The sequence below is a fragment of the Lepisma saccharinum genome, chromosome 5 (assembly GCF_977018435.1).
Source record: "Lepisma saccharinum chromosome 5, izLepSacc3.1, whole genome shotgun sequence".
NCBI lineage: Eukaryota > Metazoa > Arthropoda > Insecta > Zygentoma > Lepismatidae > Lepisma > Lepisma saccharinum.
Genome location: NC_139233.1, coordinates 48,939,069 through 48,966,638, shown reverse-complemented (window position 1 = coordinate 48,966,638; position 27,570 = coordinate 48,939,069). Strand labels below are relative to the sequence as shown.

Below are 27,570 nucleotides of genomic sequence, written 5' to 3'. Positions count from 1 at the left end.
TTCGGTTCCTTCCTGGAGTCAGGGAATTTGTTTCAAGTGGGAGAAGAAGCCTTATTGGTGAAGCAGCTGTGTCACATCCAGGTTGGGTATTTCATGGTGGATTGGGAACCTGGAGGGAACTGCAAAATAAACTCCTAAACATGAAAAGAAGAAGTACAGTTTATTTCCTTTTTACCATCGCAACCGTTCCCACGGTCCAAATTATCCTGCATTTCAGGCAAAATTCTGGAACAGTGATTAATTCCACTGCAAAATTTGAGATGGGAAACTGGAATTCTTTACATAGGTAAAAACTTAATAATACTCCAAAAACTACAAAAATGTGCTATTACAAGGGAACATTTTATATTGTATAAGTACAGTACATTGTTAAGTAGGGCTGAACCAATACCAGTTTGAGTTGGTTTGAGTTGGTGTTTTAAGTCCACTTTATGCACAGTAAGGCTAATTGGAACTGGACCTACGGTTTAAAGTGGAATCCGAACCACTGTGCCATGTGCCTCCACCGGGTATCGAACCCGGGACCCCTTGATTACAAGGCGATGACGCTACCACTGCGCCATCGGGGAAGCCCCAATACCAGTTTGAACTGATAGAAATACCAATGTTGGTACTCTTGTAGATTTCCACAGATGCAGAAATTTCAAAATTGTAACAACTAAAAAATTTTCAAAATATTAATTATACAGTTAAACTTCTCAATAATGGACAGACTTGGGGGAAAAATAAATGTCCGTTATTAACAAGAGTCGGCTATTCAGAAAAAAGTGTAGGATGTTACACAATAGGATAAGCATTCATAATTGGGAAAAGAGAGACGCGGTAGTATATAAATACGGAGAAACTAGTACTCACTTTTATCCGCGAAGCTGTTTTTTCTTCTTTTTCGATTAATTTCAATGGCCACTGCCACCATTCTCGTTGGAACTTGCTGCGCTGTTGCTTGGCGTGTATTTGATATGTCTAGCAAGACCAGTAGTGGGTTGGGCTTTTTTCGCATCTGCTAGGTGCTGTTGGATTCTTTCATTGACAGATCTGATGGACCTGCCGATGTAATGAGCCTTGCATTCACACTCTGCATCGTATACACCTGGGTTGTCAAGGGGAGAGAGGAAATACCGTTTGTGCTTGTTCAGTTTATCAGTTATTTTGGAGTTGGGTTTGTGCGCTACTTTGATGCCAAATGGGAGAAGGGCTTTGTCTATGCGGTTGGAAGTGGTGGGATGGTAGGGGAAGGTAAACCATTTATATTGGTCGCTGGGGGTTGGTTGTGGTTGGGCTGTTTGTGGATGGGTTGATTGTGGTAGGTTAGGGTGTCTGACCTGTATTTCTGCCTTACTGCACCAAGTGGAAAGTTGTGATTCAGTGTAGCCATGTTTCAGGGCTATTTCTGTGATAGTGGCTATCTCCTCTCGTAGATCCTCTTCTTTGCCACAGTAGGAGAAGGCTCTTCGATAAAAGTTTAGCCACACATTGGCTTTTTGCTTAGGGGGATGGCTAGAGAGAGCATGTATGTACTGGTTGCCTGCATCCGGTTTTCTGTAGACGGTGGTTGTGAATTTGTTAAGTGCACGGCTGATGGTGATGTCCAGGAAGTTGATTACGAACAAAAGACGCACGCCAAGCAACAGCGCAGCAAGTTCCAACGAGGATGGTGGCAGTGGCCACTGAAATTTATCGAAAAAGAAGGAAAAACAGCTTCGCGGATAAAAGTGAGTACTAGTTTCTCCGTATTTAGGATAAGCATATTACACACGTACTTTACGAACATAATGTTTTTAAAACTATTTAAATGTTATCAACTTTCAAGCCCTATGTATTGCGAAATGAGCATTTACCAGAAAGATTTCAATTTCCAGTCCACAATTTAAGGATGTCACTTTTGTTTCTAAAAATGTCACTGATCTGTGTTTTTCCAACAGCAAAGTGCACGGCCATGTTTCGAACACTAAGTTTCTCTGTCTCGTGGACATTGATGACTTCAATTTTTTGCTTTAAAGTCAGTCGTTTGCATTTCTGCGACATCATAGCAGAAGTGACACACACTTCTCAAGATAACCACAAAGAATACTGTCTACTGTCTGCACTTTTAAAAAGAAATACATTCAGTGTAACATGAAACAATGCACGCTAGTTCGAAATAGTGCCCATTGCTGTATCAAATTCCAGGAATTGCGATCGTTTTCTTTCAGGCTGTCCGTTATTAAGAAGTTTTACCTGCGTTGGGGAGGTAGTTTTCAGTGTCCGCATCCGTTATTGAGAAGTAATATTGTCATTAACCCTTGCATTACCAAGCGGGGTATTCTGACTACCCCAGGTTGATTTTTCCCTACATTTTTTTTTTTCTGAAGAGCTACATACTTGTGGTTTTATGACTTGGTCCTAAAATGATTGAAATTGTATTTACACTCGTGACTGACCCTTTTTTTTTTATAGTTATTATTGACGGTATATATTGGTGGGGTTGTGAGACTACCCCGCTTGGTATGAAATGTCTTATCTTCTTATTTGTCAAAAATGAAGGTTACGAAATATGTCTCTCATTCATCTTCGTTATTTAATTTTTCCATTGTTGAGTTTTACCATACATCCATTGTTTAGCTCAAAAAACATATATTGTTCTCTATTGTTTCAGGTTACTATTGTTGAGTTGAATTAGAGCGTGCATACATGGCAACGCTGCACTAGTGTCACCATACGGTGTTTATGTTCAATTTAAATACTTTTAATAATTTGAAAAACTGTATTTCAATACTAAATAAAGCTATTCATTGAAAATAACAGAATCTAAAAACAAATATTACACTAAATCACAAAATTGTATTGGGGTAGTCAAAATACCCCGCCTGGTAAAATAATGGTGTCGAAAAGCTTGGCAACGGGAGCGTTAAGCCCCGTGTATTTCTGTCGGGGAATTTAAAAATGTTTGTAATTTAGAGGTGTCTGCTAGGAGAAGTTTTACTGTATTAATATTTAAGTATTTTCCACTTCAATTATATGCATCAATTTACCAGAGTTCTGCTTTAAAATATCAAGTAATTACATCAGAATATTGCAGAATTTTTGTGGAGAGACTGAAATAGACAAACTCCAGGAAAAAGTACCAAACCAGTATTGGTAAATGAACTCCAATCAATACCAATTTATGTGCATTGGTATTGGCTCAACCCTAGTATTAAGAATAGATTTTAAATCAAATTTGGCATTTTATTTACCATTTTAACACTGGAATGCCATTTTATATACTACTAATGATTCTTAGTAGTGCTTGGTTTTTGTGTCAAGATATTGCTATTTTATTCACCATAAGTGTGATGCCATAATCTCCTATACAACAATGCAGGGAAGTATACAGATAGGTGGGCTCAATTTTCTACTTACATCATATTTCCCAGTTTTGATGAGTCTGCAAAACTTCTTGGAACCTGCAACGTTACAGCGCTCACCAATATTAACAAAATTAGTGTTTTCTCCTATCCTTACAAATTCTAAACCAGACAAAAGTAGATCATTTTCATACAACTGTGCAGGAGGTTTCCTTGGTTTGCAATCACGTACACTTTCAGCTATAGCACTGGAAATGCAGAATGAGGAACATTCATTACAATTACATACATACATACAAGGGATATCCACAAAATAAGTTCCATTTACATATATTGCTGCCATCGCGGTTAGCTAAAGTGGCAGAAAGCAGAGTAAGATAAATCTAATCAATATTGCTGCTGCAGCACTGCCAAACTCCTCACACACACTAAACACATTACTGATACATACTTAACAGACATAGCACTACATAATCTTAATGAATTCAAGAATACTGAATTACTGTATTTTTAAATTGTATATTATTGAATTGTATTTTTCTTACAAATTTAGCATTATAATTCTGTATTGTATAAATAATAAAACAGTATTTAACAGACATAACACTACATAACCTAAAGGAATTCAAATAGTAAACTGGATTATTGTATTTCTGTATTGTATTTTATTCTATTTACAAATTTAGTATTGTAATCCTATATTGTATGATGTTTTTCATACCCATTTCAATATGGTTCAATGGAAATAAATAATTTATTACTGGTGTGCAGGGGTCCCTACAGGGGGGGGGGGGGGGATTATGGTGAAGGCTGCGCCATCGAGATATTGGGGGGGATTTTTTATCTTCAAATAATATAAAATTCAACATTTATATATTTTCCAAAATATATGTAAAAATTTTACGTCTTAAATGCATCATATTTAATCCATTAGATGAAGAAAAGAAAGTGTTTAAGGATATTATCAAAGGAGGGAGCAAGGGGGAGGGGAAGATGAGGATATCAAAGGAGGGGGCAAGGGGGGGAAGACGAGGTATATCCAACTCTTACATATTAGGCCTTAATTGACATGTGGGTTCTGGGGGGGGGGGATTCTGAATTTAACGTTGGGGGAGACAGTATCCCACTCTAGGTCTTTCATTATGGCGGGCATTTTATAGTGGAACCACGAGCAAAACAACCTGCGCAGACCCGCGACTCCTGTGCACCGTACCCCCGCGAGTAGGGGAGGGGGAGAGTTGACACATGCTTCCTATGGCCTGAGGTGGGGGGAAGGAGGGAAAGCTGCGCGGGTACTTCTCGTCCGAAGGTTTTTTTCCTTGTGGTAGATCTATAATTAGAGGGGGATTGAACATTAAATTGAGGGGATATCCAATTCTTGTGTATTACTATTGTCTTAAGACTTGCAGAAATTCTGGTGTCGAGACTGAGAATTAATTTTTGGGGGGAGGCAAAATCTACTCTTCAATATCAACAGTAAGTCTAAAATTGGCTTGGAAATTTTGGTGGTAGGATTGAGTATTAAATTTAAAGGGCGAGATAGGAAGCTCTTGAAAAGTGTTAAATCTTAGATTATCAAGGGATTTCTGTAGTGGAGAGAGAGTTCGTACATTAAATTTTGGAGACTGTATTTAGCGATATGGTATCTACACGTTTTCGACCTCGAATGTGCCAAAAGAGAAGCTGGAAAAGACTAAATATCTCGGGGTCCTAAGAAAGTATTGACACCCCTTTAATATTCTTGTAAGACTGCAAAGAAATGGTGAAAAAATTTCTTGCTCGCTTCGCTCACAATACTGTGTTACAAGAATGCATCTATGGCACTTTACTGAGGTGAAAGTGAAGTTTTATACTCTAGCTGCATAACAAGACACAAGCGATATTCTTGATATTCATTAATAACATCACTTCTTAAATATATAATGCTTAGTGTTGGTATACTGTTTAATTTAACCTTTAGCCACCCAAGCCTCTTTCGCATGTAACCCCCCAACCACCCCGAGCCGATTTTCAGCAAAATGCAGAGTTTTATAAAAATGACTGTAGATCGGACGCTAATTGCCGTAGACAGACAAATGATATATCGTTTTACTCGGAATGAACCATAGATTCGGACTATATATGGAGGGAGGGGGGGGGAGGAAACTGAAAATTCCAAATATTTTTAAGAAAAATGCCCCCCCCCCCCCCCGACAAAAAAGTACAAGACATTGTAACAATACACATGGAAATAATCGCTGGAGTGTTAGGAACAAGAAAATAATTGCACTATTATCATATGATCAATACAACATGACTTGTACCCCCAAAATGACATGTCTGCATGCCACTGACTCAAGTCTCTAATTTCAACAAAATGCATAGTTACCTTCAAACAACTGTAGATCGGACGCTAATTGCCGTAGACAGACAAATGATACATCGCTTTACTGGAAATGAACCATAGATTTGGATTATATAACATTTATGCACATTTGGCATATATATGATGGGAGAAGGGGATGAACCTGAAATTTCAAGATTTTTTTTTAAAAAAATGGGGGTTTACACATGGAAATAACCGCTAGAGTTTTAGGAACACAAAAATAATTGGACTATTATCATATGACCAATACAACACGACTTGTACCCCCAAAACGACATGTCTGTGTGCCACTGACTCTTTCAGAATATACGTAAGTGTACATTTGGTCAAAAAGTCATTGGAAAAGAAGTACAAACATGATGCCTATTGTACTTACCTCTGCTGCTGCAACTCCCATGCTTGGTCTGGAGTCATGACTCTCACTGATGGTACTCCATAAAACACGGCTCCAGACACAGCGGCACATCACACGCGATGCAGCGCCACCTGCTGCGGTGTTTGGTTCATGGCCCGCACAGTTCAAATTGTTGCTGTTCTCTTACCATTTTGGTGAAATGGAGGAAGCCAAGAACCTCGTACCGCTTAGCGTGTGTAGAAGATGGTCCGGGCTGTGCCGCTGCTAGGGGAGATGCAGGCCGGGTGCCTGGCCTGCCACTTGTCTCCAAAAGACTTACAGCCAACCGCCGGCGGAACTCCAAGTGCCTCAGCTGCACCTTTCTATTTTTAGACAATGCAGGTCACATTGCAGCAACTTGAAAAACATGTGCTTGGCAACAAAGACCTGTTTTCGTCTTGCTTTCGAACTTTTCTTTGTAATAGCGCAGTTTTCCTCAACCCCTCCCCCCCCCTCCCCTTTGTGGCGACAAGGGGAAAATTCCTTGCGACCTTGGTTACCGAGAAGCAAACTTTTCACTCATCTAGTTTCCAGTGGTGGAAGAAAAGAATTGCTAACAAATCCAGCCTTTGTTTGTTGGAATTCTTTTCCTTTGTGAGGCTGCCATTTTCCCACCTTTCTTGTTCGACACCAGCATGTGCAAGAGTCATAATTGTTTAATATGTGTGTTAACAATAATGTAAAAGAAGAAAATCGCAAATCCAGCCAAAAATAGCAACGTAAAAACTATGAGCATGCTAGAGGATCTTGATCGAGACGCTTGGGATGGAAGGGGTTCGATCGAGATGCTCGGGATGCAAAAGGTTAAAGCAGGTGTATCATTTGGAACAAAAATATATCGAATCTGAACTTCTAACTTCTTGTCACAGGGAAATTTTACGTTAACAAGTTAAATTTGCACTGAAGATAAAATCCACATAATTACTGTTATGGATTACTGAAATAATTATATTTACCCCAAGTAAACGAGGGGGAGGGGAGTTTTTTGAAAGAGGAACCGCATTATATTCGCCCTGAGCTTAAGAATTTCCAGATAGGGTTCTGTAATGTCTCGTGAAACAATAATTGAATCAGTCATACGGCTGGAGCATGTTATTTGGTTTGCCTTTATCTTAAGTTGTGTAACAATTTGTGTTAAATACTCAAATTGTGAGTTTTATAAACCCACTCACAAACACTATTTATATGCATATTTACATAATTTAATTTACTACATTTAACCAATCAATGTTTAGCTTTAAGTATTTTCGAAAATCAAACAATTTAAAAAATATGGACAGTTTAACATGGTATTTCATTCAAATAGACAACAATTATTAAGTATTCATCCAAACTATTTTGTGGGATTATGATGGACAATTTTAGGGGCGGTCTTCAGTTATGGGTATCCCTGTTTAGAGAGGAGGGGCAGATCAAGTAACTAAGAAAAAAGTTACTTTCAGTAGACAGGCTGTCGTAATTAAATACTTTGTGGGCATTATGATATGATTTGGGGGGATGCATGACATGATTTGAGGCAGGGGAGGGGGGTGTCATTGGCCTTGCGGGCATCCATGATGGTGCACACATGTCAGAAGTTCCTTGACTCATCCGTATGGCATGGATGCCATTTGCAGACATTCAAACAGCATTGTGCTACATATTTGTAATGTTTATGAAAATTGAGGAGCCTACTGCATGTAGAAGTAAGACTGCAAGAAACATGAAACTGGCAAAATTTATCGTCGACTCTGTGAGGTGTATGGAGAAGGATGCGAGTCTTCAATGAAGGATATTTAAATTTGCATGATGATCAGAAAATTTAGTTAGGAACAATTTGATTATCCACTTATAGCCCAGACTTAGTGCCAAGTGATTTTAATTTGTTCCTGCATCTGAAATTCTTCCTTATTAGCAGTTGCACAATGACAAGGTCAAAGAAACCATTACCATGTAATTTGTATCACAGAGAGCATCATTCTACAGCGAAGGGATACAAAAACTGGTGCCTCAACATTGGTGATAACTGCGTCAAAAAGTAGCATATGCTATGTACATCAAATGGCAACACCAATGCTTTTCAATTTCTTAATAGCCCATCGGAACTTATTGTTGGACAACCCTTGTATATTCATGAAATCATATTATTGAAACTGAATTTATCACAAACTGTCTAGTAGTGATCCCAAAATGTTGAAGTTGGGAGATGTTTAATTATTTTTCCAAGAAAATAAGTACCATAAGTAGAGGCATGCATATTTAGTTTTTGACGGAAATATGAAATGCAAAATAACACACTATAACATTCATTCTTCATGTTTTTGAGAGGTATGAGGTGCATTTTCCTATCATATTTTGTCACGAAATGATGCAAAATAAACTGCAAAATGTGAAATACACTCTTAAACACGAAATTTAGTTTACGTATATGCCAACATGGCATTTTCAAAAGTCTGAATTATCCTGTGAGTTATGCAAATAACATAAAATTTATTAATTCTGCTGTAAATATTTGAGAAGCAAAAATGGACTCTGTTACGCAGGAATAAATATTAATACTCTGATAACTACATAAATGTATTATCAGAAGCGAAATCTTTATTTTACATAATATATGTAGTTTTAAAATCAAATTTAGGTTTATATTCATTTTATATACTGCATTTGATCCTGAAATGTTCCCATTTAATGTACCGAAATCTTGTTTTTTTTTTGTTTTTTTTTATTACCATAAATATGAGGCTCTAGCCGTAAGGAATAAAATAGTAATTAGAAAAAGGGTTGTAATTTATATCAGAAAAGTGCTAATTTTGTTCTATTGGGACCATGAGGACTGGATATGCATTACAGAAAAATGTAAAATGCAGGAATGTATAAAATCAAGGTAATATAGTGGTATGTAATGCATAGAAAATAGCTAAACCTACTGATGGAGAAGAGGCTTGCGTAATGAAGGAAGAGGGGGACAAGAACTATTCCGTGGAAATGAAATTCTTTTGGAGTACAGTCAGAAAAACCAGAGACTGAATAAGTAATAACACGATTGAACAGAGTGTGCGGGTATTGACACGATAGCCACAGTTGAGATGGTTTGTACACATGAAGAGGACGGGCAGCATAGACAATACTTCGAGAGAGAGTATAGACCAGTGGTTCTCAACCTTTTTCAGTCCTGCACCCACCTTGAAGGATATTACACTTCATGGGACCCATAAGCATGGGTGCTGGCAGAATTACTTGTAGGGGTGTGCACCCAGTTTATAATCATATTTTTGCTAACACTGAGTACTTTAAGTAGCTTGCTTTTTTATGCTTGCTTACCCAAATTACACATACTCCATTCTAGAAAAGTAAATATGTAATTTAAAAGACTAATTTACTCTTGTCTAACATCTAGTTAAACACACATGCTGAAATTAAAAACAAAAAAGTTTTACTTCCCAAGCTAATGTGACGGTTGGGGCTGCCTTTTCCACATAAGCCAGAGTATGTTGGGTTCAATGGCTGTTAACTTAAGTCTTAAATCTGAGTGCACGTCAAGTATATTTCTCATCTTGATCTTCACTTAAATCAGATCAAAATCCCTTCACACAAATATATGAGGTAGAGAATGACATGAGCAACTTTAATGCCTCATCTGAAAGTTCAGGATACTCACATCTTAAAGATTACTTTGAAGATAACTACCTATGTTAAGCTGAATCTAAAAATTTAGTCTTAACGCCAGAATTCCAGCTGATATCGCACAGTTGTCCTCTTAGTTTTATTAACAACATATCTGAACTTCAAAATATGAGCATGGGTCTCAAATCCAATTTAATTCACTGTAACTTTCTGGAAAGTAATTTTCAATTACGAAGGACACAGAGACACTACAGAATCGCAAAACTCACTAGTTAAGGAAAGGTAATTCTCACTTACAAAAGATTATAAGGTCTGGAAGGCAGAAAAGTTACCATTACATTTTCGATCCTGACTTTGCGACCGTCCAAATGGCTCCTCGGTACCCAGCGGTGGATTGCGCCGCATAGATTGAGAAACGATGGCATAGACTGTACAAAGAGTGGCAAAAATGATGAAGGGAAGACCTAGATGCCAGTGGAAAATATCACGTACTTGACTGTGATAAATAGAGAGCTGGATTGGACCTTAATGGAAGAACAAGTGATGATGAAGCTCAATTTCTATGCCAGAAACTGGAAACTGTAAAGGATGCTGATGACTCATACAAATAACAAAATCCAAGTTGCAGGCTATTTATAGAACTCATGGTTCAGTAATTATAGTTATTGGCAATTTAAGGGCATGCCTACACATTCTCAATCTTGGCCATGCCAGGAAGGATGTGATCAACACTCTGGACACTTCGCCCCCAAGAGAGACTGGGCGAGTCCAAGACTTAGGCATGCAGGAACATTGCCGGAAAAAAATCCCTAATAAGATCACTCACGTCAGAAATCTAGTCCAGGTCTCTCACCTTACAGATGACCTACTGACTGGACAACTGTGGCTCTATAATATAGAGTCTACAGGGCAACTACCAGGGTGGGTCTTGAAGGCTATGCTAAACCTGATAGTAGACCATTTGCCTTCAGTTAGAACCAGAAAACATTGTTTCTATTTTTCATTTCCAGCCTTTTATGGCTTTTAGGTTATTTTTCACTATTTTTTGTAGTTTCTGTTGCATATTTTATGTTCTATATGCTCCTTCGCTGTTGTTTAGTGAATTTTAAATGCATTTGCTAGCACAACTTACATATTCAAATTTCCTAACATGGTCTTTTTTTAGCAAGTTCATCATTAATCAAAAATACGGTCAGTGCAAAAGCACAATTTAATTTCTAACAGAAATCTTTAGGAATGGATTAAATAATTAAATGTGGTAAATTATTTTTTTCCTCCGGCTAACTTACTTTATCGAATTATTCAACTTCACTCTTGTAATTCATGAAAAATCAAGCTTTCATTTTAAGAGTGAAAATTATCTTTAGGTTACTTATAAAAAATTGTAGGTCATTTTTAAATATATAGATTCTGTAGATCATTTTTGAGATTTTTAGATCAAATTCCGAGCCCCAGCAACTACTAATAAGCACAAGAAAAAGTCGAGGATGAAATTATATCACCACCGGGACAAGAACCTCAAATAATTTCAAAACTTCAGGGGAAGGGTTACATAAAGATGACGGTAACATTCAACAAGATCATTGTTCAAAAGAAGACAAGTAGTACTGACATAATGGATAATAAAATAAAATTAAGTACATAAAACTCACCGAATGTGGTCAGGAGTTGTGCCACAGCAACCACCCACAATATTAAACAGGCCATCAACAGCAAAGGACCTCAGTTGTTTTGCCATGGATGCAGGCGTTTCATCATAGTTACCAAAGGCATTAGGGAGGCCTGCAAATTACAGTGCATGTTATGTAACTGCATGCCAATGCTACACTGAAACCTAAGATAGATGATCAACAAGGTATATTGAAATGTTCGCAGAATGGTGATGGCATACATGAACAAGCAGAGATATGATCTCAAGTTCCTTGCAGAGAAACACAACCTGCTTCCTCATTCAATTTTTTTTAAAACTAATGCATGCATTCAATGCTCAACAAGTAAACTATACTGTCCTCGAGGATAAAATTCCCAACTAAAACACAGGATAACATGTCCCCATACGGGATTATCCTGGATGTGGGTCCAGGTGCCAGAACCTTCTTGATGGAACAAGAAGCAGTTACCAGCAAGATGGATTGATTTATATCAGGTGATTTAAAAAAAAAATCACTGATTTAAATTACTTTAAATAAATAATTTACAATATAATGTACATAAGGATTTTGTAGATATCAGAATTTATCTTTGGTGAAAGTACATTAATCTCGAAACCATTTAATGGTGTTTATTAGGCTCTAAGAAATAAAAATAAAGGATACAAAATATATGTACTGATGATGTGAAGCTCATATGAAGGGAACTGAAAACACACATTTCTCTTTATTTAAAATTCAATAATTTTTATAGGCAAAAATAACAAACAAACACTACTAATCATGTTAAACCATAAATAGTGTCATTATCATTAAACTGTAAATAAACGTGGCAGCTGATGTTTTTGAAACTACCATTAAAAAATTCTCAAAAATTCAGCCACAAAGACTATAAAAATATTTAAGTTAATATTTTAAGTTACACTTATAGAGCGAATCAAGAATGTTTATCACTGGAAGAAAAGTTACCGAAAATTATTATAGTTTCATTAACACACTCAACAAACGTTTCCATAGTAGGCACAGTATCAGAAACAGAAAACTGTTTATTTACATATAATTAGGGCTGAACCGATACCACTCCGAACCGATACCGAAAATCTTACCGATACAGATACTTGAAAATTGCAAATAATTAAAAATTGTTGAAAATATTGACATATTGGTGTGTAAATATTCATTTCCACTTATATGCATCAATTTACCAAGAAATTTGCTTTAGAATATTCAAGAATTACATCAGAATATGAAAATAGATGTTATGTAATTACAAAATATAGTTTTTCGTGCAAAATTTTAAAAAGTTAAAATTTTGCATAATTTCCAATATAATTCGACTCCGCGAAAGTATTGCGTGGTATTTTTACGGACACCGTGAAGGAGCAATTAACGGAAAAGTATCAGTCGGTATCGGTAGATGAATTCCAACCGATACTTTCCGATACCGATACCACTGGTATCAGCCAATACCGATACATTGGCATCGGCTCAGCCCTACATATAATTTTTTATTTGCTTTAATCGAACTGTTCAAATATTTTACAGGGCTGTTTACTAGAAAAAGCCTTTCTATAAAAAACATATATCTATATGTATGGTGCCAAAAAAAAACATACAAGCAATTTTAAGTGTATCTTTTTAAAAAATAAAAAAAATCAACAAAAATTATTTTTATCCATCCTGGTTACCAGGGTGTATTACGGGTAGTAAGGTTGACTTTTGAGTGCTTTTCCAGAAGGTCCCTTACACTCCAATCTTTGACAATGAAGAAGAGCTACCACATATATGGAAAAGGTTGTAATGCAACACTTGGGTATTGGGCTAATGATCAATCTTGACCAACGATGAGTAGAAAAAGAAACGTTTGCAATATCAGACCAGAGCAGGTATAATCAGTATACACAAACCTGCATTTGGATAGCAGATAACAAACGTTTTAGTCATCTTTCCAATTCTTTCAATGAATGGTCTCATCTCTTCTGCTCCTAAAGCGCAATTTAAACCAATGCTGTAAAGAAAAGAAGCTTAAATCATGAACTAAAAATACTTATTTCAATGCAGTTAAATATGATTCTTGTGTACATAAGAGTAAATTTACCAATGCCAATCAGCAACGCTGTCACAACAAAGGTGTGCATGCACAGGAATCTTCTATGCTTAGGCAGCTGCCATTCAATGTTGGATTGTTCAGACATGAATTTACAGCAGAGGTGTTCATCTGAACCAGTTCCATTCAGGAGATGAATTTGCATGTGGACTCGCTACTTTCTATTCTCTGCGATCCTGATGCTTCTCCTCAGACTTCGGGACTTCAGGTTCTGCACACTGCCATTCGTTCTCCATTGCCTGACCCATCTTATCATGCCGTGTCACTCTGTAGAGGTTGATTACTAGATATTAGACAAATGCAGTGTCCCCTGTATCTCCAGAATGGAACTTGTTCACATGAATGCATTCACTATTGCGATTAGTTTCTGAACCTGCCAACATTCCATGGCAGACTCACTGCCAGCCATGCAGCTGCCTGAACATGGGAGATTCCAACACATGCATAACTGCATTCGGACAGGGTTACCAACTGATATTGGTTGATATTATGTGCACCACCATGTATTAACAAATTACATATTTATGCTATCATATCAAGAGCAATGCTGGACCATAATGGATGCATTGAAAATATTACTTGATTTGAAAGATTCATTGAATTTGTAACCATGTGATGTACATAAACAACAGGAAATCTGAACTGAATATCATTCCATTGCTTTCCTCAATAACTTAATTTGATATAGATCAGAATTCAATCTCATATCAAATATTAAAAACTAACACATAAGATGGTATTTTCTTAAACATGTCATTAATAACAATTTTAAGAAGAATTTTAAACTGTGACAAATTAAAAGTATATTATCAGTATCAGTAAAAATTTCATAGCATTTATACAAATATTGAATTGGTAAAATTATCAGTAATTTGATCTTGAATTTTTTTTAAATCAGCAAATTTCGATGTTTTACGTAATAAAAAATTTATTGAAGCACATGGGAAACACAAATAACGAAGACATTTGATACCAAAATATGGCCTGCGGAAGTAAAAACCTGCCATCTGGGATTACTTTCTATGTACTCTTTTTATTAGTAAAAACAGGTTGATTGCACACTCGGATAACCTAAGAACATGTGCAAAAGATCACACCATAAACTTAGCACTCCTAACTGAACAAAAATTATGAAAATTGCTATCAGCACCAAACTTAACAGTCCTAAAATAACGACGTAAATTATAAACACTAATAAATATAACACTCCTTACAAAAATTTCACTTCTATTTTGGTTTCATCAGTTTTCGGTCGTTTTTTTTTTCATTTACTTTATTTTATAATACATTTAAGAAACAGTATGCAACATTCAGTCTGTTGCTGTTGCAGAATGTCATGTTGGGTGCTATGCTTCACACTAAGGTAACAGATGTGCTTTACTTCACAATTACACATTTCTGTGAACTAAAAACAACTGAAAGAGTTCATAAACAACATAATCTTGATAAAGCATGCAATTTTTTTTTACTTTCTCGAGGGGGTACAGAGGGTTAAGGGGACCTTGACCTTTTCCAACCCTAACATCTACATGCATTAGCTAGGAATCTAAGTGGCTACAGATCAATTCCCTGTAGATAATTACTAGAGCAGCCCAATCCTAATAAGACTTAGTGATTAAGAGATCAGAAGTAGGACAGAACAGACAAAGAACTTTTACCTGAAGAAACAATTATCGAGGACCATTCCTAAAGCAAGAGATTCCTAAAGCGCTCAACCGTAACTAATCTTGTTGAACTGACAAGCTACATTGCACCCAGTATACCTAATAAAGGGCAAGTTGACTTTTTATACACACATTTTTCAAAGGCATTCGACACAGTTCACCATGATATATTAATACAGAAATTAGCCAACAATAGCCTTTCTCCTCCACTTATAACCCTTCTTTCTTCCTACCTGCAGAACCGCCGACAATATGTCGTGTATCAAAGCTGCAGATCAACTGAATTCGTGGCCAGTTCAGGAGTCCCACAGGGGTCGAACCTTGGTCCCTTGCTATAATTAATTTTTATAAACAATTTGCCAGAACTACTCACAAAATCTGAAACATTAATCTTTGCTGACAATGTTAAAATATATAAAAATATCGTAAATGCTGATGAGTGTACAATATTACATGAAGAGCTGGATAACTTGCTCCAGTGGTGTGCAATTAATAAAGTCAGCCTAAACTTAAAGAAATGTAAACTTGTATCATTCATCCACAACAGACACACTATTTCTAATGTATTAGTACAAAGAGAGAATATAGTTACTGACCTACGAGACACTTTTGACCAAAAGTTAACATTCCAATCACACATTGCCCACATTCTAAGTGAAGCACACAGAAATTTGGGATTTATAATGAGAATGGGTCATCAATTTAGAAAAAAGGAAACATTTCTCTTGTTATATTATACGCTCGTCAGATCTAAACTCGAATATGCTTCTCTTGTTTGGAACCCGCAATTCAAGAAAGATATCGAAAAATTAGAAAAGCTTCAAAATAAATTTCTCAGATATCTACTATTTAAACTTGATGGTACATATCCAAAACTCACTCCTAGCAACATATTATGAGAAATCCTTAATATTCCGTCACTCGACGAAAGGAGGCAAACAAGTCAAATAACTTTTCTCTCCAAGCTTACTAATGGTAAATAGATTCTTCTAATCTGTTGTCGAATTTAAATTTTCATGTACCAAACTGCATGTTAAGGCCCAGAACTGACCTTTCTCAAATCCCCCTTGGAAGAACCAAAATGGCCGAAGCTGAACCCATGAGAATGTGCAAGGTATTTAATTCAGTTTCTAAGAATATCCCAAGCATTGACCTATTTAAATGTAATTGTAACATTAGATCTATTCGCTGATTTTTTGTATGTTTTGTTTTGTTCATAGAATTTTGGTTTTCATTTAGCTTGTAAGGTTATATTCAACAGTTTAGCGTCATTTATTATTGTATTATCTCTGTGTTTCCTTTGTCTCTATAATCTAATAATTAAATTATTCTCACATTTGTTATTAAATGTAAAATGTATATTGCGTTATTCATATTTCATGTTAATTTTCTTAGTTATGTTCATATTTATGTAAGGTGTCATCCTATATTGAACACTGTTATTGGGCATGCGCCTGTTGTGTTTCAATTAAATAAATAAAGAAATAAATAAAGGCATTTGACTGGAGCACAGCACCACATGGATGTGAAATACTGACAGTGACTGAAACTGAGAGGAAAAGATTGGAAGGATTTGAAATATGGTGGTACCGAAGAAAGTGGAAGATCAAATGGACAGATAGAGTAACAAATGGTCAAGTTTTGCACCACCACTACCAAGATACACCCAAAAACACACTCTTAAAAACTAGTCACTCGGTAGTGTAAGCTTGAAAAGTTCTGACAAAATATCCCTGCATGAATAAAAACCACTTTATTGGTAGCATTAACTGCATTATTCAGTAATTTCTTCCACTCCTTTTAAGATGAGTTCTACTACGTTGTTGCACTCACAATTTGCAGTCCCAGATGACTCACGGAAGTAGTCCAAAAGTACAGGACCAATTTTAGTGCCCTCTTTTTATTGTGCAGTTCTTGTGTTGTGTATTGTTTTTGAACATCATAATGTTATTTCCCTTTACCTTTTGGGTCCCAAGCGTCTCGGTCGAGATACCCAAATGTAACCCTCGTGGTCCCAAGCATCTCGATCAAGATGCTGTGTCAAGATCGTAGTTTTTACGTTATAACTTTTCTATTTTTGGCTAGAATTTCGATTTTTTTATATATATATTGTTCCTAACACATGTATTTAACAGAAATGTTTCTTGCACTTTTTTTTCTTCATGAAAATGGAGGGGAAAAGGCAGGAAAAGGGACTTCTCTTTTGCATCTCTTTTCAAGGGAAAATTTTTGCCGACAAAAGAAGACCGGCTTTGTTGTTCTAAAGCAATGCTTTTCACTCCCGCCTGTTAACTGCATTCGAAGGAAGCTTGTTTATTGGTATCCGATGTCAAAATGAAAGTTTTCCGAGCGGGCGCAAGCAGGGGGTGGGGGTGAGGGGAGGGGGAAGACTGGTTGTTGAATCTGCGTTGTGAGAATGGAATTTCGAGGCACGCTGAAGGAAACCTTTGTTTTTGAGCACAAGTGTTCCACAAGTTGCAACACAAGAACGCCGAATGTGCATAAATTATATATCGTATCGTCTGAATCTGTGATTCATTCTGCATACAACGGTATAACTTTCATATCTCTAGGGCATTTAGTTTCTGAGCTATAGTCATTTAAATGTAACTCTGCATTTCGCTCAATTCCAAAGCTTGAGACAGTAGTGTACAAGCCTTTCGTTTCAGGGGTACAACTCGCGTTACATTGGTCATATGACAATGATGCAAATATTTTTCTGTTTCTTACATGCCAGCGATAATTTCTATGTGCATTTTGAACTTTTCATATCCTTTTTTTGGGGGGCAGGAGGGAAAACCCCATTTTTTTTTTTAAAAAAAAGTATTTTTCAGGGGATTTCCCCCTTTCCCCCTCCATATGTACGCCGAATGTGCATAAATTATATATCGTCTGAATCTGTGATTCATTCTGCATACAACGGTATATCGTTCATATCTCTGAGCTAAAGTCATTTCAAGGTACCGCTGCATTTTGAAGATTGAATCAGTAGCATGCCGACCATTCCTTTTGGGGGTACAACTCACGTTACATTGGCCATATGATAATAATGCAAATATTTTTGTGTTTCTTACATGTCAGCGATCATTATGAATTTGCATAAATTTCATATAGTCTGAATCTCTGGTTCATTCCGCGTACAACGGTATATCACTCATCTCTCTAGGGCAATTAGCCTCCGATCTACACTCATTTAATTGAAACTCTGCATTTTGCTCAAAATCGGCTCGGGACCAAGAGGGTTACATGTGAAAATGCGCTTAGGACTCAAAAGGATAATAGCCTTCATCATATAAGCAGTTGTTTTCCACTGGAAAGTCATCATGTTGATTGACTGATTTATTGATTTGCTTTATTTTACTTCGTTCCTTGTGCCACTTTTGGCTAATTTGCAAAGATGGGGATGAGTGATGATATGATGAATGGACAGACATTGGACACTCACAAACACCCATGCCCAGGCCAGGGTTCTAACCCGGGACCCCTGGCATCATAGCATGATATGCTAACCACTCTGCCACGGGGGCCGACAACAAACACAAAGAGAATTGCAAATTGCAATAAGAACAAAAATACTAACTTTACTGACAATTTTCCACCCCATAAAGATTGAGTGCATAATGTGGAAAATCAAGATAGTGCTGTATAATTACACCAACACATCATAAAACAAGGATTCAATGCACGTCAAAATGAATGTGAAAATGAATTTACTCACCACATGGGCTGCGCATGTGCAACACTCACAACAAAAGCTTCCACAGTCTGGCCAGACAGTGTTCTTCCACTTTTGTCCACAATTGTACCTGAAATCTATGAAAAGCATGCAGTAAGTTTCCGATTCTTTCTAACAGATGTAATTTGTCAAGTAAATGTGTGAATTTGAACTGATATCTTCACAAATGCCGCTCTAGAACTAATATTTGAAGGCTTATAAATAACAATACTTAACTCTTGTTATTAACATTAAACCCTAATAAATCCTAAATATAAACCAAAACTACATTAATTTTGCATGTACATATTGTCTTTAATGCTTAACATGCTTTGCAATGCACCTTTAGAATTTATTATCCAGAAAATTCTACAATGTCTTACTTTAGATATAGATGTTTGTTCCTTTTACACATTCATATATATGCTCATATTATCTACTTAGCTAAGCAGTTAATGATTGATTACATTTAAAAAATGCAATAGCAAATGCACCATTCATGAAAGACACTATTGAGGATGAATAGCATTAGAACATGAAAAATGTTTCCTCTTCATGGTGTGCATTGCTTGTTATATTTACATATACAGTGTAAGGCAGAGACATTCAATATCTTCATAATATTTTTATCATGTCATTTGTCTCCAATTTGTACACAATATGGGATAAGTGGATTGAAAAATACTGCAAGTGTATTGAAACATCACCAATTAAAAGAAATATGCTTGTTAGCATTATGAAAAATGATTTTAAAACAAAAGGTAAAAAAAGGTGAAGTTTCCCGTGCATATAACACCATGCCATGAAGGCACATTTAGGGGATGTGGGGGCTATGGCTCCACACATTCTCGATCTCGACCATTTTGGAGGTGATGTGTTCTGCACCATTATCCAGTCATCTTTACCCCCTTCCCCACCCAGGTACCCATTTAGTTGAGGCTGAATACGCACCAAAGCCACATTATGCAGGGATAAGGCCAGAAAAATTCCGACCTTAGATCAGTCACTCTGGGAATTGAACCAGAGTCTTCCGCATGGCAGTCATATGCTCTACCGGCTTAACCACTGCTGCCCCTGATTTAGAACATAGAATGCGCACTTTTGTTGACATAGTGAAGTACGTAATTTCACGTTGAAAGATTCATTTATTTTACGAAAACTTTGTTATTCAGAATTATTTTCCTGTAGTTTACGGTTATTACAAGCATAAGAAAACAGTTTTTTTCTTTGTGACGTTTCAGGAGAACACACGCTCCTTTCATCAGACATTTATTTTCATTTTGACTAAAGATACAGTTATAACAATGGTTAGTAATTTTTAAACAAAAATAAACTGTTATATAATGGATGTTGTCAATGTTACATTGTTGTAATATAGCAACTTAACTGTGAAAAAAAAAAAAAAAAAAAAAAAAAATAGACTGCTTTTTTTTTTTTTTCACAGTTAAGTTGCTATATTACAACAATGTAACATTGACAACATCCATTATATAACAGTTTATTTTTGTTTAAAAATTACTAACCATTGTTATAACTGTATCTTTAGTCAAAATGAAAATAAATGTCTGATGTAAGGAGCGTGTGTTCTCCTGAAACGTCACAAAGAAAAAAACTGTTTTCTTATGCTTGTAATAACCGTAAACTACAGGAAAATAATTCTATCATGCAAGCAATGCGTACATACAAGAAAAACTTTGTTATTCAGATTATTTAATTATAAATTAGGGATGGGCCAATATTAAATTTTGGCTGATACCATAATACTGATAACTAATATTCTACTGATCCGATATAAAATTCCAAATGATCCTTGAAGAACCTGAAATGTTCATTGATCTCCTCAATAAATGTGTACTTTGAGGTGACTGCAGTGCAAAAGAAGTTTCATATTTAGACATTTACTTTTTTAGAAGGGCATGGAGATTATTCATAAAAATTACAACAAATTGGCAGAATTTTGCACTAAATTGTAAGATATTTATCGATATATCGGATCAGTAATTTTACTGATACAGCAATATGTCTATAACGGCTGATACCGATAGAGTACCAATTAATCGGTCCCATCCCTAATATAAATCAATTATACAACACAGAAACACACTAAAAAGAAAATGCCACAATAAACATTAAAAAAAATACATAATCAAGGGATAAGAAAAAATACCATTTGGCAGAGTTAATCTGTGAAAGTGGTGGTGAAATCTTGTATTGCATTTAAAAATAAATGTTTTAAGCATACTTACAAACACAGGTACTGGTTCATATTGACAATCAAATAAACTTTGTATTGCAAAAATAGCAGCTTTTGCATTTGCTGTGTCAAAAATTGTCTCAACTAACAAAATGTCAACTCCTCCATCTAAAAGACCTCGGATTTGATCTGTGTATGCATTCTTCAATTCATCGAAAGCTAAAATTTAAAAGAAAAAATGTGAGAAAATACATAATGTAATCCTGGAATAGCTTCGATTCTTTACTAATACAGATAAAAATAGAACTTATAAATAGCAAAAACTATACTATTCCAAGAAAATGTTCAAGGAAATTAAAAAAATAACATCTGAGTTTAATCATTGATAATCTATCTTCAAATACAGTATTTTGTTTTAGTTCTCGAGTGTCTTAATTCTACAGACCTTCCATCTTCCTATTTTATCTTGTATTTTATTGTTACTAAACTTCTTGAAGAGCCTGAAGAAGGCCAAGTAAATAGGCCAAAACTTTTTTATATACACAACAAATTGACTGCATCAAACAGACATCGGTCATGTTGCATCAAAAGACTGTGTATAAAAATTATCACTGCTTTCAAACAACTGTTCTCAGGTTACCAGCCAGGCTAAGTTAGCATTAACTTTCCATTACCACATTTTAACAAGTTTTTCAGTATTACAGTGGCCGCAATGGAAATCTTTACATAAGTAAAAAAGTAACAAAATCAAGGAAAGTCTTCTTTGTTTTATAGCTTTCAAAATTTCACAATCTTTTACAATCAATATTTTGTCATATTTCCACAAGCATCTACAACTTCTTGTAATCTTCTGGGCATTGAATCTGCCAAATTTTCAAAATAAATTATGTCCAATGTTATCCACAACTTCTTCAGCAGCTCTTGTAACTCTGCGATGGTTGTTTTTCTTGAAGCAAAAAAGTAAAAAGTAAAGTGCTCCCCTGTGCTATGCACCATGCCATGAAGGCGTATAGGGGGTGTGGAGTTAGGGCCACAAATTCTCTTTCTTTAATTGATTCCATGCATTCTCAATTGGGTTTAAGTCGGGTGAGTTACCAGGCTATTCAAGAACTGGTATGTTATTGTCATTCAACCACTTTTTAACCAATTTCTTCCTGTGAGCTGGTGCACCATCATGCATAAAGTACAGACATTCATAAACTGGCCAGAATGGCAACATGCGTTCTTCCAATACTTTTATGTAATGGTCCCCTGTCATGGTTACGTTCTTGGGGAGAAAATATAGTCCCCCTCTACCATAAGTACCACTGAATGCACCCCATACCATCACACTAGCCGGATGTTTAACAGTTTTAACAGTGTACCTCTGGTCATACCGCGGCACATTTTTCGGTCTTCTCACAATTTTTGATACTGATCTAACAAGTGTAAACGTGCTTTCGTCAGAAAACATTACATTTTGCCAGTCTTCTGATGTCCAGTGTCGATATTTTCTGCAGAAATTTAGCCTTTTCGACTTTATAGTTGAGGTTACAAGCGGTTTCTTGGCAGCACGACAAGCTGGTAAGTGAAGGTCTTTCTGTAGTCGATGTTGTATAGTGCGGATGGATACATCACTTAGCAGATCTGGATGCTTCTTCTTCAACTGTGCGGCCGTAATTGATGGATTTGATATAACTTCAAGTTTCAAAATCTTGCGGTTCGTGGTGACGTTTTTCTGGTACACCCAAAGCCTACTTTCCGTTTAGGTATTATCACGCCAAGTGGTAGACATGCAGCTACTTTTTTAAGGTCGTAGCCTGGTCTTGAAACTTGCAAATCGGCTGCAACACGAATCACAGACATACCTTGTTGAAGCAAAGTCAAGGCACAAGTCTTCTCTTCCATTGTCAACTTCTTGTTCCCAATTGATTTCTTAGGCAGAAAGAACAAAATAATGAAACTGCACACTTCTGTAACACAGAGAAATCGTTTGCTCTGGATACCACAACCGGGACTCCTCTTTCTCTGGTTCCCCTGTAAAGACTGTTAGCGAAAGCATAACCACAACACTGTCAGCTGTTCACTGAACAATCACAAGATTATAGACACGTCCCACTTTGTTTATTTTGGAGAATAACAATGGCACAGTTGGCACACGCGATAACCATGTAAAGATTTCAATTGCAATCAAATGTAAACATTTCCATTGCGGCGACTGTAAATATCTGTAATACATTTCTATGCACTGTATACGCTGTAACGTGCATTAAATAAGAAACTATATTTTTGTGCTCAAGCCTCGAGAACTTGCCATAAGAAGTTGTGTTGCCATCCTGCATTCATTATCCAATTCAAAATCAATTTTGAAGTTTATTATATTTATATATTTTGCTCATTTTAATTATTATTTATTATACATTATTATATTCTGAAAGAATCCTTGGAATACGACATGTTGAATTTCCTTCCCTTGTATCTTAATCTATTGAATTTAATTCAATAGTTTTTTTTTTTTTCCGAGCAGACAGTGAAAGTACAAATGCTGTTACATCACTGCCAGGTAAGCCTGACTCCAAGGATAGTAGCCAGATAACACTGCCAATGGAATGCACCTGGCTAAAAGGCTGTGTGCCTTGGTGGACATGGCAGACTCACAATCTTTCTCCAGAGTTTGAGTCGCAGCCTGCGCATAAGTGTGGGTGTATGTTAGTGTGGATCCATTATCAGCTTTGTCACATCACCATCACTGTAGCAATTAGAAAAAAAAAGAAGTCAGTGGTCTGTTGTACGCTCAAGACAAAATTGCCATCGCAAGGGAATTATTAAAAAAAAAAAAACACTGAATTTACTGCAACTGATCATTACCATTACCTGGCTCATCTGCCAAAAATGTGAATATGAATTACACCAATTTTAAAGTGTAGTTTTTAAAGATTCTATGAGCTCCTGTGGTCCAGTCGGCATGGCATCTACGAGATGCGTTTCAATTCCTGAAATGTGTTATTCAAGGTGGGAAATGTACAAAGATGCTCTGGAGTTTACCATGCCTCTAACAAGTGGATACATGGGAGCAATCCTGGGGGATACAGTGGCTGATAACACCATTTCCCAAAAAATTGTCAACATCATGAATGTGTGTGTGGTACTACTTCCACATCGCTCATGTGCAGGGCTCGAAAAATCCCGGTCAAATAAAAATTTCAGCCTGACGACTGTGATCTTTTGCTGTAATATGTACTAAATTTTGATGATTCTAAGTTCAAATTGCAGTAGAGCGTAAGTTAGCAAATCATTATTTTTTCTTTTATCAACGTTGTGAACATTCCATAGAGTCAGTAACAATTTCTTACCCTTTGTCCCCCAACACCCCATTTCCTGCTTTCTCAAATAATTTAGTGATGTTTTGAATACCGTGATGCTCAGCATCTTAAACAAAGTGTTTCAAAAGTCGCACAACCCAAACTTTGGAAATATATATCATGAAAACCGTAAGAGATATTTACACCAGGTTTTCTGCATTATAATGCCTCATCCATTGAGATATTTTTCAATGCTTAAAATTCAGTTCACTCCGTACAGAAAATTATATAAATTAATAACTGACGGAAAGCAGTACTCAATTTTTTTCCAGAAATAAACTTGTGAGTAAGAAAAATATGTAAGAAATGATTGAAGGGTCATAATTGGATGACTGATGCCATGTCAGTCTGTCATTTGCGAGAAATATTGGTCACGTGCAACATTTGATGAATTTTTGACTGGCGATTTTATGGGTCGAGTGAAAAGTGTCATTTTTGGGACATATCTCCGTATATGGCAACACTAGCAAGTCGAAATATTGCCAACAGTCGCATGCAACATTAGTCTAAGTATTGGCTAATCATTTACATGAAAAATCGTAAATCAAGATTTTGTGCCGAAATAGGACTCTTGAGAGAATCCTAGGCTGCCCCTGGTTACACTGAATTCTCTTCACTCACTTTCGCCGCTACTGTGCCTGTTTGTTTTTAATTGATTCAGGATAGCGTATTCATTGGAGCAGTGCGTGTGCATTGCTGAAGAGTGTTTTACTACTCATTCTTACACTCATGTGCAAGAGGTTTTCCGATAAAAATGACCTGCTTCTGCTGTACCTCACAAAGCAACTGTTTTACAACCAGTCAAACACCAACAAATGATCCCACAAATTGTTTAAGAGTTGGTATTTATTAACAATGTTTTTTCAAAATAAATTAATTGCATTTATTTAGATAAATGCTAACATAAATTTTATGAATCCAGTGATAGCCTACAGGATTAGTTTAGTGCAGAAAACCCGGTGTAAATATCTCTTACGATTTCCATGATATACATTTTCAAAGTTTGGATTGCGTGACTTTTGAAACATACTGTAGTATGCACAATTGCTAGTAGGTGGTTTCCTGGTGCCTGATTTTCAGAGCTGGCGCCTAGCTTTGAAGAAAATTTTTCGAGCACTGCTCATGTGCCTTCATGGCAAATGGAACCTTATCCTTTATCCACAGAGTTTAGTTCAGTGGCAATGAAGTGTAATTTTAATCAAAGCTTATAATAATATCACTAAAATTAGACAGAACTTTTGATAATGTGTAACACTAATGTCAATACTTTTTGTAAACTTTTTTTTTTAGATCTTTTTCCTTTCTATGATGATTTTTCAAAAATAATAATACTGGCTCGCTATGTGAAGGGAACTCTACAAGTACATTCCAGCATAAGTTAGTTTTCCTAAATTTTTTCCACTCCTACAGCCAGTACAATTTGCCTATACTGTAGCATTCACGACAATAAAATCATAGCATAAAAAAATGTTGAACAAGTAAAATAGACGGGAAGATAATGGTGGCAATACAATGTGGGCTGGACAGTTATCAGCTCAAAATATTCATGCATACAATAATTACTCACTTACTTATGTTTCTGTAATCCGGCCTTTCCACAGATGGAGAAATTGATAATGTTCTATTAGTTGGGCCAATGGCACCAGCAACATATCTTTGGACACCAGAGGCAGTGGTGACATCATCTGCTGCCTTCCTCGCTAACTTTGCTGATTCTAGATTCAACTCATAAGCCCAGGAGCTAAGGTCATAGTCTGACTGTGCAATTGCAGTAGCACTGAATGTATTTGTTTCAACGATGTCTGCTCCAGCTTCCAGATACATCTAGGAAAATAAACACTCTTCAGAGATTAAATGTACCTACAAGATTACAAATTATAATTATTAATAATGAGTAGCAATTATTATTTTACTTTTCATGCATTTCTAATGAATACAAATAAAAAAGTAACTACTACTTTACTTCAAATCCCACTCATTTTGCGAAATCAAACCCCCAATTTACATGTTATCTAAGCTCTTTTAAATAACTTTTCAGACCACTACTCTCCAATAATTTAGCATTCTACTACGTGATGTCTCTTCAACTTTGAACATTAATCAAATGAAACAACTTTATGTATCATTGTTAAAACTAAAGGATAAAAAGCAAAATAACATTTTTATATTGAATATTTCCAAAAAATAAACCAGTTAGCACAAAAAAGTAAAATTTGTTTTCAGTTTGCAATCCTGGAAAGTACAATAAAACATTTAAATTCCATACCTCTCCCAGGTATCTCAAGGTTTTTCCAAAATTTCCACAATTTTTAATCCCTAACATGATTCACAGATATTTTCAGATTTTCCAGTTCAGCGGGAACCTGATGTTGCCTTAAATAAAATGTTACAAGTAAATTTGAAAACTGAAATTCCAACTAAATTTTACACAAATTCACTAACCTTGTGAATATCATATATCACTTTTGGTTTTGTTATGCTCAACAAATCATTGTTTCCCTTTAGATTTTTCCCATGATTAGCGAACTGTACACCACGATAATCACTTTCTTCCAAACAACAGCGCTGTATCATTGTTCCCATGGCCCCATCAATTACTAGGATCCTTTTTTGAAACGCATCTTGAAGCTTCTTAGCTTAAAAAGAAAATTAACATTAATAAATTTTTGGTTTGTAGATACATTTCAGTAAACATTTATTTAAAAGTAAAATACCATTGCCTTATTCACTGCTTCATTCTTCATGCATCCCATCCAAATATTACTAGTGAAAAATATGTGTCCATGCTCCAAAAATCTCTGAGCATGACATAAAAAAAACACATTCTTCCCAAAGAAAATAAGAATTTTCAAAAAAAAATTAAGGTGGGTAGATGTGTCCTGGTGGTTTTGATAATGTAACACATTAGTTTGTGGTTTAAGGGCATGCAATACAGTCTCCACGGGACACTTCCCAAGCTCTTCCGTCTGTGGCAGTGTGCCAACTTAGCTCTCTTGGAGCCAGATCTGGCTCTTTCGGCTGTGAACTGGAACGCCCACCCCAGTGCCTTACTATGATGTCATCACTGGTTCCTGCCCACATAGACCAATTATACATTTTGCATGTGACGTGATATTGACTGCCTCACCCCACTCCCTCTTATTTCCCCAGCTACTTCTTTATAGCACCGTGTTTGACGTGAAAGTGACATAAGGTAAAAATCTGATATTCCC

The 27,570-nt window shown here is 36.1% G+C and overlaps 1 protein-coding gene across 1 annotated transcript in view; it reads right to left on the bottom strand.

The window, feature by feature from the left end:
* Window positions 1-26,990, bottom strand: part of LOC145988022 (methionine synthase-like) — a 125,024-nt gene extending 98,034 nt beyond the window's left edge. Inside the window, exons 1-7 of the mRNA XM_083122860.1 lie at window positions 26,801-26,990; window positions 25,930-26,182; window positions 21,070-21,236; window positions 18,827-18,921; window positions 13,245-13,345; window positions 11,341-11,470; window positions 3,382-3,574 (exon numbers count right to left, since the gene is read on the bottom strand). Of these exons, the coding sequence (XP_082978986.1) occupies window positions 3,382-3,574; window positions 11,341-11,470; window positions 13,245-13,345; window positions 18,827-18,921; window positions 21,070-21,236; window positions 25,930-26,182; window positions 26,801-26,941 (1,080 nt within the window). The 5' untranslated portion in view covers window positions 26,942-26,990. The remainder of the gene's footprint in view (window positions 1-3,381; window positions 3,575-11,340; window positions 11,471-13,244; window positions 13,346-18,826; window positions 18,922-21,069; window positions 21,237-25,929; window positions 26,183-26,800) is intronic.
* Window positions 26,991-27,570: the final 580 nt, after the last annotated feature.